We start from the raw sequence: 20,529 nt of genomic DNA, 5'->3' as shown, positions 1-20,529 counted from the left end.
AAACAAAAAAAAACCATACAAAATAGTGATAGTCCAATTAAAAAACAGACACAGGACCTGAATAGACTTTTTTCCAAAGAAGACATACAGATGGACACAGGTACATAAAAATATACTCAAAATCGCTAATCATCAGAGAAATGCAAATCAAAACCACAATGAGATATCATCTCATGAGACAAGAGATAACAAGTGCTGGTGAGGATGTGGAGAAAATGGAACCTTGTTCACTGTTGATAGGGATGTAAATTGGTGTCCTACAGTGGAAAAAGTATGAAAGGTCCTCAAAAAATTCAAATTAGACCTGTCATCTGATCGAGCAACCCCACTTCTGAGTAGAAGGAAATTAAATCAGAAACTTGAAGAGATATCTGCACCCCCATACATTTATTTGCAGTATTATACACAATTGCCATGACATGGAAACAACCTATGTGTCCTCCAGCAGATGAACTGATAAAATAAATGTATGTATAACACACACACGTGCACACAATCAAATATTATTCAGCCATAAAAAGAAATAAATCCTGCCATTTATGGAAATACTGATGGGCTTTGAGAACATTATTCTGTGTGAAATAAAGAAGACAGTAAAACATAAGTACTATATAATTACTTATATTTGAAATTTACAAAAGACAAATTTATAGAAACAGAAAATAGATTAGTGTTTCTCAGGGGCTGGGGTTGGTGAAAGTGGGGATATTTTGTTCAAAGGGCACAAACTTCCAAATATAGCATAAAGTTCTGGGGATATAATGTACACTATGGTGACTATAGTTAACAACACCTATTGTATATGTGAGAGTTGCTGAGTAGTTTTAAATGTTCTTTTCACAATATATACGTGTATCAAATATCACTTTTCATACCCTAAACTTACACAATGTTATACATCACTTATATCTCAACAAAACTGAAAACAAAAATAAGAACAAAAACAAAACAAAAAAATACTACCTTTTAGAAAAGAATCATTACTTCCCACTGAGGTGCCAATGGGTGATGGTGGCTTAATATGATACTACTTCTAGGGTAATGGGATCAAGTCATCAAATAAAGGCAAACAAAGAAGCTATAGAATGTTGAAATTTCAGACACTGGTCAGCAGATGAGGAAGGTATGTGGGAGCAGCAGAGACGTCTTTCTTGCATTCTGAATCACATGCTGTATATCTCAGCCTATTCTATTCTGAATATAAATTAGGATTAAACTTCAAGTTTTGCCCCCCTGGTTCCTAGAATCCTCCATTCATATGGATTTTGCTTTGATTGTTGTGAGCCCTCCTAATGAAAGTTGAGAAATCATTGAAACTTTCCCTTTCAAAGGTCATAAATATATTTCAATTCTTCCTTGTGTTCCACGAATCGCATTTTGTGGTGGAGAGTTTGCTTTCTCCCTCAACTACGAATGTCACTTCCCTATTAAATACAGTTTCATTACTTTCAATCTGGCTTAGAACACTGGATCTCTTGTACCTTAGCTTTTAGAAAAACATATCCCTCCCCCAAAGAACTACCCTGAAGTTACAAGTTTTTAACCAGGCTCTTTTAAGACATCCAGGGGGAGTGGAGGAAGGAGAAAAGTTTGACATTAAATGGATATTGTCGGGTTATTTGCAGCACCAATCACCACCTACATAATGGATTGTGGTCTCTTGGAAAGAGCTGTGAACTGAGAAGTCAAAGAATGTGGGTTCTAGTCCTTGCTTTGTGACCTTGGGTATGGCATTTCCTTTCAGGTCTCAATGCCCTTATCGGTAAAATGGCTGATGGCAACACCCCAAGTTTGTCGGTAAAGCTGTGTAGATTGGAAAGCATGTGTTGTGGCAGTAATTGTCACACCATTCCAAAATCTATTAAGGAATGTAAAGCTTTCCCATGGGGATTTTCAGTTCCAGGTCACACTCTCTAAAATAAGACTTCTTTGAATTGTTTGGCCATGGTGGTTACTGGGTAACTTGAGAAGCCCCTTGCTACTTAACTTATATCCTTTCCCTTTGATCTTTCATCTACTCTAGGTGTCAACTCTGCCCGCTCAGTTCCTCCTTCCTACCCACCACCACAAGACCCGTTAAACCAGGGCCAGTACCTGGTGCCCGACGGCTTCGCTCAGTCCCAGGTCTTTGAGTTCACCGAACCCAAGCGCAGCCAGTCACCATTCTGGCAAAACTTCAGCAGGTTAACCCCCTTCAAAAAATAATACAAAGGAGGCAGAGAATTTTAAAATAAAGTAAATAAAATTATATTTATAGATGGACCTTTTTTCGGAGAAGCACTGTTGAAATTTATATCTCTATATATATACATATATATATATATATATATATATATGGACATATACTCACACAGAGACCCTTGAGTGTATACATGCGCGCGTGTGCGCGCATGCATGCACACACACACACACACACACACACACACACACACACACAGAAGGACCAAAAATGTTTTCTATTGTTTTGGGGAAGTGAAATCTATGGTTGGTAAGAAGAGGTACCAATGACTTCCAAACATGTGATCCCTTTTTAAGTTTTTATGTTGTTCTTACCTTGTCCCCTTCCCCTTTACTTTTCAGAAATTGACATTTCTATTTGTTTCTTTTCTTGTTGAGATAATCTCTTTCCTCCCCTGTGATTCATTGACTTGTCATTATTACCATAGATGTATTTGTATTGTTTTTTTTTCTTTCCTGATAATAGTAATGCTGATGAACTTTTAATTTAATTTAATGTGGTGGGGTTTGGGAGTTTGGAATTTCTTTTTTTCCCTTTTACTTTTTACTAGATAAAGGGAGGGTCCCCTTTTTCCTCTCCCTTAGCTGACCATCTATCTGCGAATGTTTCTGCAGCCCTGAAGTTTCCCCAAACAGCCTTTTTCCTGCATCTTCTGTTCTCAGTCGTGCGAGTTTGGATGTGCTCTTTTGTGCCCTGTGACATAACTGCTCAATATTTCTATTGCTTTCACTGTGTTTTAGGTATTGTAGAGGGATCAAAACCAAACAGAAGCAAGGGTGTATCAGAGTATAATGATGCTGGAGAGGACTTCTGTTCAGGGTACATTCTGCATTTGGGCTGTTTCTTCTCCTAGCATCAAGGTTTCCCATGTTGCAGCACTGCCAACTCATGACAGTTTTGTATCTGGGATTTAGTTTGGTAAACTATTCCCTTCTTCAAGATGCTTTGGTTATGTTTTTTTTCTAAGCCTGTCCCTCTCCTAACCTAAAAGATCTTAACTGGAAGCAAACAGGCTGAGATTCTGCCTCCTGTTGGAGGAATTCAACTGACTGCGGTCAGTTCGAGGACCTGGTGGTCCCTGTTTCCATTTGCAGATTGGTTAGGCAGCATTGATAGGAGTCTATGAAGGGGTAAAGACAGAGTCTACCTTACCTGACCAAGATCATCAGCTGCCTCTAAATTACTTACCTAGACAAGATCCAAGGCTGGTAGTAACCTCATATGGGAAAGAACAGTGATGGGTATGGCCCAAGATCTACTTGCAGTTCCTATCACTCAAGTTATTTGAAACTTCCCATTGTTAGCAGATTGCATGGACAATCTTCCATGGCCCCTTTCTTCCCCTCTTTCTTCTCCCTCCTGCTTTATTGGCACCAGAGGATTGCTGGTATTGACATAGTTAAAATACTCCAGGCACTTGAAGAAAGTCCCATTTCCAGCATTCTCCCATCTCAGGACATTTGAAGCAAATAAATGCAGATCCCAGGGGGCCTTTTCCCTATGGAAAAAGGATCTGAGACAGAGATCCTATACTTAGACTCATTTTTGGCAGGGTTTACACTTGGGCAAAACTAACTTCTCTCACAAAGAGTTCCCCTGTGGATACAGGAGTACTTGTTTCTCCTCCCCACATGTCCTCTTGGATGGAAAGACCCTGAACAGCAAGAATGGAGTACAAAGGAGTGAGGACTGGCCTTGCTTTGGAAAACCACTGTAGTGAGAAGTCTGGGGACTGTGACTGTTCAGGATTCCATGGGAGAAGACTTCATCATGAAAAAACTTCAGCTTACTGAGCAGCAACCATGGTTACGTGGGGCCCTCAGTGTAGCTGGCTTGATTGCTGCTCTATGTTTTCTGACCCAGACCAGGCCCTGCCCAGCCTGGGAATTTTTTTCTCTGTGGGAATCAAATTACAAGCTGTTTCAGCTTCCATTCCACCACACCCAAATCCAACTTGTGGAGCGATCCAAGGATAAGCTTGAGCTGATCAGAGGGCCAGGGCTCAGGACTGGCCACCACTGCTCAGCACACAATCCAGCTACTATGTTCCCTTGGCAAGGAACCTGGTTTCCAGTGCCTAAGAAAAAATGGCCTTCCTGGCAAGCAGAATGCATTGCAATAGCTGGTTAGGCCGCCCTTGAACTTACATTCTTTCTTACTTGCCATTCCTCCCCACTAGACTTGGCCTTGATATGTTTCTCCAGAATCTTGGGTTCCACCAAGAGGGGATACTTAGACAAGTCCCTGGACCTACTGCATCTCTTGGTCAGGCTCCCTTGTCCCCGTGCTTCCCTGGGCCTATGCCTAGAGTTTCACAATCACCTCTCACTACATACCTCTCATCCATCCATCTCTCATCCACCCAACCCACTGGCCTCACCAGATGCCAATAACTTGTGAAAACAACAAGAAATCAGTTTGCCATTGATTGTAGTGTTCCCCTAGCATATGGCAGCAAATCAAACCAGTAGCCATCAGCCCCATGGGGAGCCCTATTATCTAGGCTCATGGTCCAAGCCTATTCTGTGTCCTCACAGCAGTGCTATCCCCAAGAACTCTGTAAATCTTTGTTTTTGCATGGCCCTGAGCTCCCTTTTCCTCAACTCAATGAGGCTTGGATTTGCTTTGGGCCCTGCTGTGGGATGGTCCTAACACAAAAATCCAACTCCTCTTTTCTCTCCCTCTTTCCTCCTCTCCCCTCTTCTCTATGTGTATATCTCTAATGGATTTATATGGACAACAACAAGAGAGTTCTAACAATTCTAGTGTAAAGCCAAATAGTGATCTTTTAGTGCTTTGGGGATGGGGTGGGCTGGGGTGGATTGATGGGCAACAGTGATTTTGATTACCCCTGCTGCTCTGCATTTGCCAGTATATTTTGTTTCTTCTATCTGACTGTTTGACCCTGTCAAACAAGTGTCAAAGTTGTGTGTTTAAAAAAATGTTTAACAACAAAAATATGATGTTGTAATGACACAAAGCCTTATGAAAATATTTATGTTCAATAAAAGAAATAAAAAGACACCTCAGGCATAGTTCTTGTGCTTTTTTTGGTGTGTGTGTGCATATGTGTGAGTGTGTGTTTTACCAATTGAGAAATAAAGAGAATGTACCTGGTGGGGTCAGCTTACCCCAACCTACCAGCCCTGCTGTAACATCGCCAAGCTTCCCATGATCTGTGACCTTCCATATGCTTTCTGGAAGAGTTGGTTGGAAGAATGAAATTTGATCCTGTAACTAGGGGCACTTCAAGTGTCTTTATGGATGGGACTGTCCTTCCAGTCATCTGTCTCTTGAACCAGACTTGAAGGCCCATTTCTGAACTTGTTCCTTTTCCTTACAGCAAGTTAAGTACCTGCCCTGAGTACTCATGGGAGCATAAAAGTTGTTTACAGACCCAGCCAGAGATCATATTAGTTAGGAATCTCCTCCACTGTTTTTTTTCTAATGCTTCTGGTCCTGTGTCCTCAGAGGTAGATATGTTCCTTAGTCATTCCTCAAAGAGGGTGGATTGACCTTATTGCCTCTTCCATCATGATGTCAACTACACATAGATGCTCTTTGCTGCCCACAGAATCCCAAGTAGTGTCTAATGTTACACATCAGAGACACAGTAGTGGATCTTTCTGTTCTGACACTGCCTCGTCTGCCTTTTTTGAGAGCAACTAAACAGTGACCCTAATAATGCACTTATTTCCTAAAAGGGTCCAGATAATTGTTTTAAGCTATAAATTGAAAGGAAGAGTAGGTATTCTACCTCTGGGTTAGAGTATAAGCCCTGTATATCTAGGCCTTGGGAATAGCCCCCCTCTCCATAATTTGAAAAAATTGATAATTAAATCACCACCTTCAGTAACCTTTTACTCTTTCTTCATTTCTTGGCTCTCTCCTCATTTAATCTTTTTCTCTGCTGCTCCCACCCTTTCCCTTTCCCATGGGGTCTGTCATCTCTCTCTACAAACTCAAAAGGCTCAGTTCTCAACAGCCAGTTTCGCAACATACCAGACTTTAATCTAGTTACCTACTGCAGAGCAAGAGGACTGACTGCATTTTGTCTTAGTGTTCCTTGGTTACCTTCTGAGGAGCCTACAGTGGAGAGTAGGGAGACAAATGGTGGGGGTTTTATACTCTTGGATGCAGCTGGTCCTTTCCTAGGGTACCTAAAATCAAATATGTCTCATCACCAGAAGAATCATTTCTGAAAGTGCCATATGTTCCACATGATAAATTCATATTCTTTGTTACCATAAGAATGGTTGTACTACTTACAAACTTATTTGCTTAGAGCATTTGCCCACTTCCTCCTTCAGTTTTATTTATTAATGAAAGTACCGCAATATTCTTTAATAGAAGTGCCACTTGCCTCTCTAATTGCTAAGTTTCTAATTTGCTTTGTCTAATTACTAAATTTCTCCCTTTGACTAGGAGTGAAGGGAGTTGTAGATTAAAAGTATCATTTTCAGAAGGCCTTCAAAAGGGGAAAGCCACTGAGTCAACCCATTCCAAGGTCATTGTGTTAAGGTTAATGGTTTCTTGCTCTACTTCCTCAGGATTTTCTGGGAGGTTAAGGGGTCAAGAGAGATGTCTTTGTGGTATGCCCAGTTGGACAGAACCAGATAGAGAGGATACTCATCCACACTTCCATGCAAGGTCTCTTCCTAAACAAGTCATCCCTGACATGTTTCTATCCTAGAAAAGCTCCCACTAAGTCTAATTGAGGAGACTTATGTCTTACCTTAAATACAACAGGTCCTCCTATTTTCAATTACCTTACATATGAGGATCGCCTCTAATCTTTAAGACAACCATTTGGCAATGGGGTTGTTAACCACATTTTACACTGGAGAAGCCAGGGGCTTATTTTAAGTGACCAGTTAAGGTTGCTCAGCTTGTGAGTATTCTTCACCGACTCCCCACCCCCATTCAAACTGATCTCAGAGCTGCTTACTCTGAGTTTTTCTGTGGGGCAGTGCAAGTTAGGGGGGTGGAAGGAAGAATATAGAATGAGCTGATACATGTGAATGAGGCTTACTCCCTATATGCACCTTGAGGGCTCTATTTCTTAAATTTCTTAATCCAGGCCTCCAACAGTTGATTGATGCCTTATGTCCTTTTGTCTGTAATACCAATAATAAGTGTGAGGATGACCATGGTCTCTGTTGTGGGCTTTGGCTTACTTTAGTGTTTCAGCCATGGAGGTCACCACTGTGCCATATAGCCCACTTAACCTTTTGGACCCTTTAGAATAAATGGCCAAAAGATATGAAAAGATGCTCATCTTCACTAGCTGTTAGAGAAAGGCAAATCAAAACTACAATGAGATACCACCTCACACCTATTAGATTGGCTGTTATCAACAAGACAAGTGTTGGAGAGGCTGTGGAGAAAAATGAACCCTCATTCACTGCTGGTGGGAATGTAAACTGATATAGCCATTATGGAAAAGAGTATGGTTATTCCTCAAAAAATAAAGAGTAGAACTATCATAAGACCCAGCAATCCCTCTACTGGGTATCTACCCCCCAAACTTGAAAACACTGGTATGTAAAGACCATGCACCCCCATTTTCATTGCAGAATTATCCATGGTGGCCAAGACATAAAACAGTGTCTTTTGATAGAGAAGTGGATAAAAGGATGTACTATACATATATACAGTGGAATACTACTCAGGCATAACAAATCATGACATAGTGATATTTACAACATAGATTGATCGACCTTGAGAACATCGTTCTAAGTAAAACAAGTAAATCAGAAAAAGCTAAGAACTATATGATTTCACACATACGTGGGATATAAAACTGAGACTCATGAACATAGACAAGAGTGAAATGGTTACTAAAGGAGGGAGTCAGGGGAGGTTAGTAAAGGGGCCCAAATATATGGTGATGGAAAGTGGTTTTACTTTGGGTGATGGACACTCAATACAATGAACAGTTCACATGTTATGAAGATGTACGCCTAAAACCTATGTGTTCCTCTGGACCAATGTAACCTCATTAAATTAAACTTTAAATAAAGTTTAAAAAATAAAAATAGTTTTGCAAAATATTTTGGTAACTTAAAACCTTAGAGTTTTATTAAGTTACACTTAAAAATTGAAATTATTGAATATTAACATCATTTGCAATAAGATGAAGTATGGAAACATTAATTGCTAAATTTAAATTTATCTACTTTTGTCTTATTAATAAAAATATTTGAGTCTGTATATTAAAATACATTTTGTTAAGAAAGCACATGTTACTAAAAGTTAAAAAATATATAATTGCCAATCAAAAAGCCTGTGTTACTAAAGGTTATAAAATATATTCATAAATTTGGCAATCTATAGAATGCTAATTGCTTCCTTTAATTATCATTAGATATTAAAGTTTCTAAGGGTTAAGAATTCTAATTAACATGGAAGAAATTAAAATATGTTTTTAATAAAAGATGTTATATGTTATGGAGTTGCGTTTTCTTTAAGGAAAATGAAAATTTTATTTTTCCATGGTTATTTCAGAATGTGAAGATGAAAAGAAAGAATTATACATTTTATAATAAAGGTGGTTAACCTTGGCCGGTTGGCTCAGCAGTAGAGCATCAGCCCCACATGTGGAAGTCCCAGGTTCAATTCCTAGCCAGGGCACACAGGAGAAGCACCCATCTGCTTCTCCACCTTCTCCTTTCTCTCTGTCTCTCTCTTCCCCTCCTGCAGCCAAGGCTCCATTGGAGCAAAGTTGGCCCGAGCACTGAGGATGGCCTCCTCCTCAGGTTCTAGAATGGCTCCCGCTACAACGGAGCAGTGCCCCAGATGGGAAGAACATCACCCCCTGGTGGGTATGCTGAGTGGATTCCGGTCGAGTGCATGTGGGAGTCTGTCTGCCTCCCCCCCCACTTCTCACTTCAGAAAAATACAAAAAACAAACAAACAAACAAAGACAAGGTACTTTTTAAAAGTACATGGTATTTTTGAATGAGGACAGTGAGTGCTAGTGAAAGCATGTTACTGAGCAAAGGTTACAGAGATAGTACTACCACCAGGCTCCCTGAATTTTCTGATTAAATGTTCCTTATTAAAGACTGTAGCAAAATTGAGGAGTCTTATCTGAATGATGCTGGTTACACTGCCTCATTCAAGTGTAACCTTTCTGAAACTATGCTCAGTGAATGGTGTCACTATTACTCATTGCCCAAGCCAGGGATCTCAGAGTCTTTCTTTACTATTTCTCTCCATTGATTCACTCATAACCCCTTACTGGACACAACTGTTCACCAAATCATTCATATATATATATATATATATATATATATATATATATATATATATATATATATATATATATATATATTGAATCTCAGAAATGGCTCTCTCTGACTTAACTTCTTCTGTTCACACGGACTATTGTTTTAGTATCCTACATGGCTCACCTCACCCTCTTTCTCTGCCACACAATCCCCAGAGTGAGCAGTGTTAAAAACAAGTCATTTCTTTATTCATTTGCTTTAAAAGTTCCATTGGTTTGCCAAGTTTGGCTCCATCCTAGTTTGTCAGCCTTGTTTCCATTGATTTCCTGCCCCCCCCATTTATACTTTCTGTCTTCTAGTCTTAGCTGGGTGGGGTTGACGGAAGTATTTTTAAGGAAAAGCAATGTTTCAGCCCCACTATTAGATATTCTCATGTAATTAGCCTAAGATGAGGCCTGGACATCTATGTAGTTTAAAACTTGCTTAAGTGGTTCTAATGTACACCCAGGTTTCAGAACCATATATCTATCCTCCAACTTCTGATATTTCCCTGATGTGCCTTGACATTTTAGGTCTCTACACATTTGCATATACTGTTTCCATTGCCTAATAAACATCTTTTATTACTTGATCTTCAAGTCCCAAAGAAAAGTCACATCCTCTTTGAAACTTTTCTTGACTTTCTCAGGCAGCATTTTATTCATTCCTATGTTTTAGCAGTGATTATATGGTAGCATTTAATTTATTCTGTTTCTTTCCAAAAAAAGTTGAGACTCATCACATTGTCTTGTCATTCAGTTGCTGTTACAGGAACCTATTTTTAATTTTTTTCAATATTTTATATTCAATATTCAATATTATTTTTACATTAGTTTGAGGTGTACAGCATAACAGTTAGACAATCATATACTTCAGAAGGAGATCCCTTTCTGTTTCAAGTACCCACTTGGCACCATAAATAATTATTACAATATTATTGACTATATTCACTAAGATGTACTTCACATCCCTATGACTATTTCATAACCATGAATTTGTACTTCTTAATACTTTCACCCTTTTCACCCAGCTTTTCATCTTTCCTCCCATCTAGCAACCATCCATTTGTTTTTTTGTATCTATGAGTGACAGGAGCCAAATTTAACACTGGCTTAAGTGAGATAGAAGTTGACTTCTCTCTTTACTTAAGAGCCTATGCCAGTAGTTTTCAACCAGGAAACCCCAGGAGATATTTACTGGGAGATGGCCCTTGGGGCAGGAAGTTCTACTGGCATGTAGTGATCAGAGGCTCAGAGTGCTGAAAGAAAATTATAATGCACTATAAAGAATCATCTGCCTAAATAGCAATAGAAAAACTGATTAGTCATGAGCTCTTATGTTACTCCCCTATCTTAACTACTATTAATAATGCTGCAGTGAACACAGGAGTACATATATCATTTCATATTAGTGTTTTGGATTTCTTCAGATAAATAGCAAGAAGTGGAAGTGCTGGGAAATGCTGGTCATTTGGCATTTCTCTTCTCTCTCTCTCTCTCTTTTTTTTTTTTTTTTTGAGGTAACTCCATACTTCTTTCCACAGTGGCTGCACCACTTTACATTCCCACCAGCAGTGCATAAAATTTCCATTTTCTCCACATCCTCACCAACACTTGTTTGTTGATGTATTGATGATAGCCATTCTGCTCGGTGTGCAGTGATATCTCACTGTGGTTTTGATTTGCATTTCCCTGATGACTAGTGATTCTGAGAATCTTTTCATGTATCTGTTGGTCATTTGTATGTCCTCTTTGTAGGAAAATCTATTCATGTTCTCTGTCCATTTTTAAATTGAATTGCTTGTTTTTTTATGTTGAGCTATATGAGTTCTGTACACATTTTGGATATTAATCCCTTATTTGGAAATGATATATCACATTTATTAGGTTGCCTTTTTGTTTCCTGATGGTTTTCTTTGCATTGAAAAAACTTTGTAGTTTGATGTAGTCTCATTTGTCTATCTTTGCTTTTTCTTGTTTTTGCCCTAAGAGAAAGACCCCCAAAAAGAATATTGCCAAGACCAATGTCGAAGAATTTATTGCCTATGTTTTCTTGTAGGAGTTGTATGGTTTCAGGTCTTATATTTTTTTACTTGCCTTCTTCTTGATTGCCAAGACCCTCGTAGAAGATCTGTCTGACCTTCATCATGACCCTATGTCACTCTTCTCTCAAATGTCCCCAGTTTTAAATGTCACCTTGAAGTGCCTTTTTTTTGTGCTGTTATCTCCAGCTAAAAAGAGACATACAATCATAGCCCAGAGTATCTCTTGAGGTTATGCTGAAGTTCTATTTGTTTGTTCTGGGATAGGTATTCAATATTTAAATATCCTTGAAAATATCAATTGAGTACTGTCACAGTGTGTCATTCCTCTTCAGGCCACTTCCATTTATTTTATCTCTACGAGAACATGTGGTTTTAAAAATAATTTCAAACTTTATTTTTATTATTACTTGTTTAATTGCTTATCATTTAACATGTATGGCAGACCATTTAGCAGCTGGGGAGTAGAGAAAACAGCTGGAACAGCTAATTTAGCCTGAGATGATCTTGCATCATCACACACATACTCTCAGAAACAAAGGAAGGGATTATGTCTTGGTTCCACTTCACAAACAGGCTCTCTACATGTTGAGTCCATAATACAGTTTGTGATCCCTACCATGTTCTCCCCAGGCTTTAGTTTCTGCTTCTCAACCCAGCTATTATCTCACTGAGTCCCTTCAGTTTTCCTTTAAGCTTTACAATCTAGCTAATTGGACACAACACTTTTCTGGCTGCCACTTCCCAGTGTGAACACCAAAATGGAGACTCATACTCTAATTTTCAATGGACTAATTACTGTGCAACTATTTCCTCTATGAGAGACAAAGTTGAGAATGGAAGCATGTTAAAATAGGAAGGATCCTGGACTGAGCTTCACGGTCTCTCAGTTCCAGCCTTGTCTTGGTCAGTAAGTCACTGAGTAATCTTGGATGTGGATTTTCCCTTGCCTGTACTTCTGTTTCTCCATTTGTATAAATTGAAAGGACTAGATTAGAAAACCCCTGAAAGGCTTCTGGTTTAATTAGCCCTTTATACCACTAAAGTGTTTTCACGTGTATAATCTCAATGGTTTGAATGTGAGCTCTGTAATCTAAGTATGAATACAGGCCTGACCACTTCCTAGGTGTATGATCTGAGGTCATTTATTTATTCTTTCTCTGATTCAGTTTCTCTTGGCCTTCAGGCTGCAGGAGAAAGAATGATGTGGGGAGCAGTTCCAAATGAGAAACTCATTTGGCTTCTTGAATTTTCCCTCCCCAATTTCGAGGAAGGGGGAAAGAGGGATGTGGAAGTACAGCATCAGCCTGACGCTCTCTCCTTTTCCCCCAAAGTCCCAAAGGCAGGGTATAACCCACTCTCCTCTTGACACAGCCTAGCCTTCCTTCGTGGGAGAAGAGATGAGTAGAGAAATAAACAGGCATTCTGCTCTAGGCACTCACTCTGTCTAGCTGTGTTTTATACAGAAAAGTAAAAAACCTTTTTGTGCCTCAATTTTCTCTTTTGTAACACAAGGGTTAGGACTGGAGATCTATAAGGGCTCCATCTAGCTCTTGAGGTCTGGGGCTCTCCACTTACTGTAGTCCCCAACACCCCCTACCACACTCCCCTTGCCACTTGCCAATTACTTCTTAAGAATCTGCATCCCCATAAACCTGCAGCGCTCAGAGTACTGTGCTCACTGTCTCTTCCTACCCAGCCAGGCCACGGCAACTTGTGGTACCCATTTGCCCTCAGCCCTCACCTTCTGAGCAGAGAGTAACCTTCTACCTCAGAGGCCTGAAGCCAGCTCCAGAACTGTTCTCCTTGGGGAGCTCTTGCGCTGACGTCTGTGTTTGTACTTCCTCTCTTTGCCCAAAGAACCCCCCACACACACACACACACACACACACATCCTTCCCGGATACCGTCCCAAACTCAGGCCAAGAAGTAATCAGCCTGGGGGAGGGAACCTGTGGGCTTCTGAAAGGAGGAAAAGGAAACGCAGCCCTCTCAGCTGCTCCCTCCCCAGTGCACTGAGGCGCTTAGCCCTAGGGCTATCAGTCAGTCAGGGAAGCCTTCCTGGATGGCTGCACTAGCCTCCTCTGGGCTCTTCCACTCAGTCCTCCAGGCTCCCTTTCCTGGTTCCTCCCTCCTTCCCATCCTCTCCCCCGGTTGTCCCGAACTTCCTCCCTCCTGAGACAAACTTTGCCGCCCCTCTCAACACAGTGGCAGAAAGTTGGGAGTGCCTCAGAGAAGCTGGACCATACTTGTGCCGGCACCGAATCCCTCAGTTGCAGATTCGGTGTAGGGCGGTTCTGAACCTTGACAGATCACCTACCACCAAAGGTTGTCAGGGATTGTGGGCCTGGAAGGAGACAGTGTTAGGCAGAAAACGAGAGTCCCTGCGAGACTGCCTTGGCTGTGATCGTCTCACGGAATAGCTCGGTATCTCCTAAGCCCTAGGAGAGGTCTCAGGGGAAAAGGGCTGTCGTGGGCTGAGAGAGTAGCGAAGGAGGGGACCGGGAAGCGGCGGTAGGGTCAGAATTCAGAGGTAAGAAGTCAGAGGACACAGTTTAGATTTCTTACCTTAAACGCTTGACCCTCCCCCCCCCATTCCCTGCCTTTTTCATCGGACTGAGGAGCGAGAGAACTCAGGAGGAAGCGAGAGCACAGCACTGCACTCTGTTCCCCACGATGTTTGCGCCTCGCCATGGCCATGGTGCCCTGGCTGTCTTGACTTCCCGATTCCTGATTACCCTGCTCGGGACTCCAGGTAAGCGATGGGGCGCCTCACTGCTGACAGAGCGCCGAGTGTGGTCCTGGTGCTCCAACCTGGCAGCTCACCCGTGAGAAGTCAGGTCAGGGGTGCCACAGAGAGACTTAGAGCTCTTCATTGGCCTGTGGCCTGCAGGTGGACTTCTGAGCCCAGACTCGCAGCTACCTGTAGCTGAAAGCTACCGTTGTCAGCGGTGGGCCATCAGAGTGAAACAGCCTTGGATGCACGGGACTATGAGTCCCCAGGGCAAGTTTGACCAGGCTTGTGACAAAGAGTTTTTGTGTGTCTAATGGTCGGTAGTCATTAGCTGACTTTCCTAACAGAGGACACACACTTGCTGCAAAAAGATCTATAAATTCCCTCTCTGAGAATGATATCTTCATTTATTCCAGGCCAGGGAGCACTGCATTTCCCTTCTGTTGTACAGCCATAACTCCCACCTGTAGGTGCTGACCTTTCTACAAAGCCTCTCAACAGAATGCAAACTGTATCCCCAAGATTAAGTCTGTAAATTTTGAGAAACTAAGAAATTAAAGGGAAAAGGCGCATCTATAGTCTTTCTCTGACTTTTGGAGGGTATACGAGAAAAGATTCAATTTGGTTTCTTTTTTGTATATAGATTTTCAATATGTTGTCGTTTATAACTGTTGAAGATTTGTCTGTCCCCAATAATTTATATTTAAAAAAGATAATCAGTAAAACCAATCGACCAATCAAAAAAGCAAAACAAAAGAAAGCCCCAGTTAAATTCAGCAGTCACTCTTTGGGTCAGCCTTGGTACCGTTTCTTGTTGAAAGGAAAGGCAGTTGAAGTGGTTCTCCAGTAGATGGCGCCCGCTGCTTCAGACAGTGATTGCCTTTCCAGCCTGGAAACCCTACTAGCGTCTTCAACCTTTTGCTAGAGAGCCAAATGCTGAAAAACACTAGCAGGACTGTGAGAAGCACCTGTCCCTGCTTGCTTTTGCTAGAGTCTGGAGGTCGGTTACTTTGCTGCCTGTAGAGCTCTTGAGATTCTAATGTGTTCAGAAAATCTCAAAGCCAAACTTTCCACCCACAGTCCCACAACCAGTTCCCAATGGGGACTAAATGTGGACAAGATAGTGGACACTACACACAACTCAAAAATCTTAATAGCTTGTCTTTTAGTTGCCACCTGCATTTCCCTCTATCACCCAGTTTTCTGATCTTGGAATTTCAATACCTTTCCCATCCTTCCAGGCTTTGTGTTGAACCTGAACTTTATGATACTAATAAGAATCTGGAGTTGTACTGTCTGTCCTTGGTCAAATTATTTAAAGGCTTTAGACCTTTAAATGTCCATTGAGATCATTCATTTCAACATAATAAGAGTGATAATACATCAAGTATTGGTCACTTAACAACTTGAGATGCCTGTGGTAAAGTACAATGAGAGGCAAGGTCTTTGGTCTTGGCCCTATCACAAATCCACTGTGTTCCCCTCTCCTCTCTCAGCCTTGGTTTGTTTGTTTGTTAGTTTTCTATAAATGAGAAGAAAAAACTTGTATTTGACTTTTATCTTCTCTGTCAAAGAGAAAGAGGATACTAGATTAGAAGAAACGTAAACCACATATTGGTAGGAAGGAGATGATATACACGACGGATTAGAGATGGAAAGAGAACACCTCACTCCTAGAATTGGTTGTAAGTCTCCCAGCTAGAAGAATGGCTTCCCTGGGCACTGAGAAAACATGTGATGCAAACTACTGAATCCCTGAATATACTCACTAAGTAGACATACAGATGCCACATATCTAGAGATGGCCAGTTGTAGTCCTATATTTAAAAAATAAGGAAAAATATGACAAAACTCTGTTCTTGTTGTTGCTTTTTTTAAGAATCTAGAATTACTTACTTGCAAGTTTACTTCCTGAACTTTTAGCAGAAGAATCCATAATTATTAATTTTGACATTGACTCATTGAAAATATGACTTGGCAGAATAATAGAGATTCTTTTTTGCAATAGGATTTCTGGAACGGAAACAAAAAGGGACATGGAAGAGAAATCAAACAGTAGGGTCTCCTAAAGAATTGAGTAAAGTTTCTTCCTGTTAGAGAAATATGGAGATTAGGTTTAAGGGGATTTGTAAATGCTTGAAATGGCCTCAGAACTGCTGGTTAAAGGGCACACATAAGATATATTTTTAGAATGGTATGTGCCTGGAGGACAATTTCTGAAGGAAGAATAAACACTAAGCTCTGGCTTCATTCTCTTTGATAATTTTGTGCTTGTGTAGGAGCACAGTATTGGTAACATAATGAGCAAATATTCAAATAAAAAGAGGGAAGATATAGTCAGTTATAGAACTGGGCTTTAAAAGGGCAATTAGAATTTTAATAAACATAAATATAGGCTCACAACTTTGGGTGCTCCTCCTCTAAACACAAGAGAAATGAGAAATAAAACCTTTAAGAAAAGGATTAGGAAGACATGGTTTATAGACATATTTGTGGGAAAAGGAGGGATTTTCACACATATATTGTTGACATATCAAACTTAAAGGCAAGTAAAACACATATTTTTTATTATTTATGATCTTAAAAGAAATAGTATTCTGATCCAGAAAGACCCAGAAAGGTTCCACTCTCTTCTTCACTGGTCAGCCTGTACCTGGTGTATTATAGCCTGACTTTGGGCCCCACATTTTCAGACAGCACTGGCAGGCTGCAATGTTTTCATAAGAGATTAAATGGGATGGAGAGGATTCTTGAAATTTTTTCAGGTAAGAACAATAAATGTAGGGAAATTTAGCTGGGAGAAGAAAAGACTATTTGAGATGGGGTGAGAAGTGGGTGTGAAAGCTGTCTACAAATGTTTGAAGGGCCACTTACAGAAAACATTTTCTATAAGTGAAAACATTCTCACCATTTCAGCTGCTACAAATGAAGTGGGCTACCTTGGAGGCCGGAAGTCTCCTGTCACTGAGAATACTCAGAAAGGAGTGAAAATTACAAAGAATGACCTTCTCCACCGCCCTGTTTCCCTGAAGTAGTCTTGTAGATAATGAAGGCATCTCATTGCTCTGGGCTAAACTAGCCCAGGTTCTTCCATACTTTTATGCATAATATGGTTCTAGATCCCTTCTCTGTCTCAATTTTCCTTCTCTGGACATAATACATGGGTTAGCAAAAGTAGGTTTACAGTTGTAATACAAATAAATAATAAATAAATGAGAATAAAATGAGAGTAAACAGTTTTGTGTATTTACAGCTGTAAACCTACTTTTGCCCACCTCTGTATATTTATAGATTAATTAAGTTAGAGAACAAGAGGCTCCAGACAAGTAAAAATAAAAATATTGTTATTATCTGGTGAAATTATCAGTACATTCTAGGCACTCCGGTAATGATGTGAAAGAGTAAAGGTAAAAACGATTGGGGAAAACAGATCTTGCAGAAGTCCTATGGAGTCTCAGATAGCTTTACTATCTGTTATTCAAGGATTTTGTGATCCTAGGAAATAATATTTGTTGCATATACATAGAGCTTTTATGTACATTGAAGTTTATTAAAGTCTAAGGCAGGAGAAAAGTTGCTAAGTAAAACTAGCTGAAACCTGCTCATAGTGATTTTATGGCAAAAATTTGTGGTGCCTACAGGGGAAGTATACCAACATATGCCTGTCTCTCTCCTATTTCAAAGGGTCAATGTAGAAGTTAGTTGGTTCTCAAAGATAGGTGCTATCTTCTTGGTGGTATTCTGAACCATCTGAATCATGGTGGCTCAAACACCAATCTCCAATTGGGAATCATTTGAAAAAAATCAAGTATTTTCTACTAGTAAACCTAATGGGTCTCTTACCAAAAGGGGAAGAAATCTGGGCTCTTTAAGATGAAGCTGAAATTAAGTTCTTGGACTTTCTTTTCATTTAGGGTACAAAAGAATAGGACTTTGAGTCTCTGAAGGGCAGGTGGAGTGGTAACAGAGGCTTGGTAATTGGAATAGCAAGGTATTCAAAGTCCATGATATCTTCCTTGTATTTGGTAGCCCCAGAATCTCTATTTTGAAGTCATTCCCTAACCTTGTAGAAGTTTCCTCATTTTTAACCAGCTTTTCTGCTGTCCCTTCCTTTATGCCAGGGGTCCGCAAACTTTTTACACAGGGGGCCAGTTCACTGTCCCTCAGACCGTTGGAGGGCCAGACTATAAAAAAAACTATGAACAAATCCCTATGCACACTGCACATATCTTATTTTTAAGTAAAAAAACAAAATGAGAACAAATACAATATTTAAAATAAAGAACAAGTAAATTTAAATCAACAAACTGACCAGTATTTCAATGGGAACTATGCTCCTCTCACTGACCACCAATGAAAGAGGTGCCCCTTCCGGAAGTGCGATGGGGGCCGGATAAATGGCCTCAGGGGGCCGTAGTTTGGGGACCCCTGCTTTATGCCTTTCTGTAAAATGGAGTTATACAGCTGGCCTGATGCACACAGTTCTCAGCATTTCACATATCTTGGATGCAAAGCCAGCTCTTTGGATTAAGCCTGGTGTTTTAGTCATCAGGTCAGGCTATTGAACTGTGTACTGCTGTCCTCTAGAGTTTCAGAGATGGTAATAAGGGGGAAGCCAAATAAGTCAGGATTTGATCTGTCTACCTGCACCCTTTCAACCAAATAAGATCTGCTCTTATTTATTTTCTATATTGAGTTTAGAGCAGAGGTTAATTGGAAATGATGACTGAATTATTAAAATTTAAAAAATAAATAAATTGAAGCACACTGAACTAGGTGACCTCAAGGGCTTTCCAATTTCTGAGAGTCTATGACTCTCAGGCATTATTCTCAGGGAAGTAGAAATGTCCAAGGAGCAGGAAATCTTAGGAAGTTAACCCTGCCTTTCCCTTTTCTAATTGGATAGTACACTATAACTGAGGAACCTAGCCTTGCTACTTCAAAAAGTAAGGTTCCAATCTTTAGACTTGGTATTTAAGTGCCACAAATGTTCTTGCAAGTATCTAAGAGTCAAACATTTGTTCTGGAATCCTGAGATCAACTTTTTGATTTCCTTGTCCCACCCATAAAATCATATGGCCACAGATGGTCAGAGCTACAAGGTAATTCTTAGGGTGACCATACATCCCATTTTGCCCAGGAGAACCCAGTGTCACCTGCTGTCATGGACTGACTGTTAATGGTTTCTCAGTTTTGATAATAAAATATACAGCCATCCCAATTTGAAGCCCTCTTGTCTGACCTTCTTGGGTCACAGTTAAGAAACTGGAGGCCTAGAGTGAAGAAAAGACATAGCAACTTATTGGCATCTATAGAAATCTGGATAGAATTATATATACATCTGATATTTAGTATTCTGTCATTGATCTGGTATAATGAATATTTCATTTTTAATAAGAATATCCCAACAGGCATTCACACTTGTAGTTCTCAGTGATTCTGTGTATTCCTCAGACTCAATCTGAACTTATGTGGTTTCCTAGCTGTACTTTTCCAAAGATTATTTGAACAAAGACAAAAGCAAAGAGCCCTCTGTCTGCTGCTTTCAGGATTTCTCAAATGATTTAATAAGGTGGACTTTCTTGATGTTGGCAGCCCCAGTGAATCTGGCTACCTTTACAGGTCTCTCTCCTCCAATACAGACAGCATTTTCTCACTTTATGGAAACCAACTCCCTGTTTGGTGAGATGAGCTGTTTCATATCAGCCTTATAAAACAATAGACTCTGTTGGCTAAAGAGAAGAGGCTGTGAAGAACATTTAAAACCTGGCACTTCCGCCTGACCAGCAGTGTCACAGTGGGTAGAGCGTTGATCTGGTATGCTGAGGTCGCTGGTTCAAAACCCTGGGCTTGCCTGATCAAGGCACATATGGGAGTTGACACTTTCTGCTCCTTCTTCACTTCTTTCTCTCTTTCTCTCTCCTCTATAAAATCAATAAATAAAATCTTTATAAAAATAAAATTTTTTTAAAAAACCTGGTACTTCCTTAATCTAACTCTTATGTTACCTTCTTGCTAGATAGTTATACAGTTTCTGCTTGTATATCACTAGCTGAGGAGACAGATTATTCCATTTTAGGAAAACTCTATTATTAAAAATCTTCCTAAAAAAATCTTTCTTATGTTTAATTTAGACCTTGTTTCACTGGGGCTACCACCCATTAATCCTAAATGTTTACTGTATGCCAGGTACTATGTTAAATATTTTACCTTATTTTTTATTAATTTATGGGAATGATAATGG

General features: G+C 40.1%; 2 protein-coding genes across 15 annotated transcripts in view; both read left to right on the top strand.

Moving 5' to 3' along the window:
• The window catches only part of ARHGEF9 (Cdc42 guanine nucleotide exchange factor 9), a 382,466-nt gene extending 379,547 nt beyond the window's left edge, over positions 1-2,919 (top strand). For all 11 annotated transcript variants that reach the window (XM_066250140.1, XM_066250146.1, XM_066250148.1 and 8 more), the window contains one exon: positions 2,024-2,919. In XM_066250140.1, coding sequence (XP_066106237.1) covers positions 2,024-2,205 — 182 coding nt within the window. In that variant the 3' untranslated portion in view covers positions 2,206-2,919. The remainder of the gene's footprint in view (positions 1-2,023) is intronic.
• Positions 2,920-13,574: 10,655 nt separating this feature from the next.
• Positions 13,575-20,529, top strand: part of LOC136316702 (vascular endothelial growth factor receptor kdr-like) — a 277,304-nt gene continuing 270,349 nt past the window's right edge. For all 4 annotated transcript variants that reach the window (XM_066248756.1, XM_066248754.1, XM_066248755.1 and 1 more), the window contains exon 1: positions 13,575-14,306. In XM_066248756.1, coding sequence (XP_066104853.1) covers positions 14,228-14,306 — 79 coding nt within the window. In that variant the 5' untranslated portion in view covers positions 13,575-14,227. The remainder of the gene's footprint in view (positions 14,307-20,529) is intronic.

Source organism: Saccopteryx bilineata, chromosome X, assembly GCF_036850765.1.
Source record: "Saccopteryx bilineata isolate mSacBil1 chromosome X, mSacBil1_pri_phased_curated, whole genome shotgun sequence".
Taxonomy (NCBI): domain Eukaryota; kingdom Metazoa; phylum Chordata; class Mammalia; order Chiroptera; family Emballonuridae; genus Saccopteryx; species Saccopteryx bilineata.
This window is presented reverse-complemented; position numbering and strand designations above follow the sequence as displayed.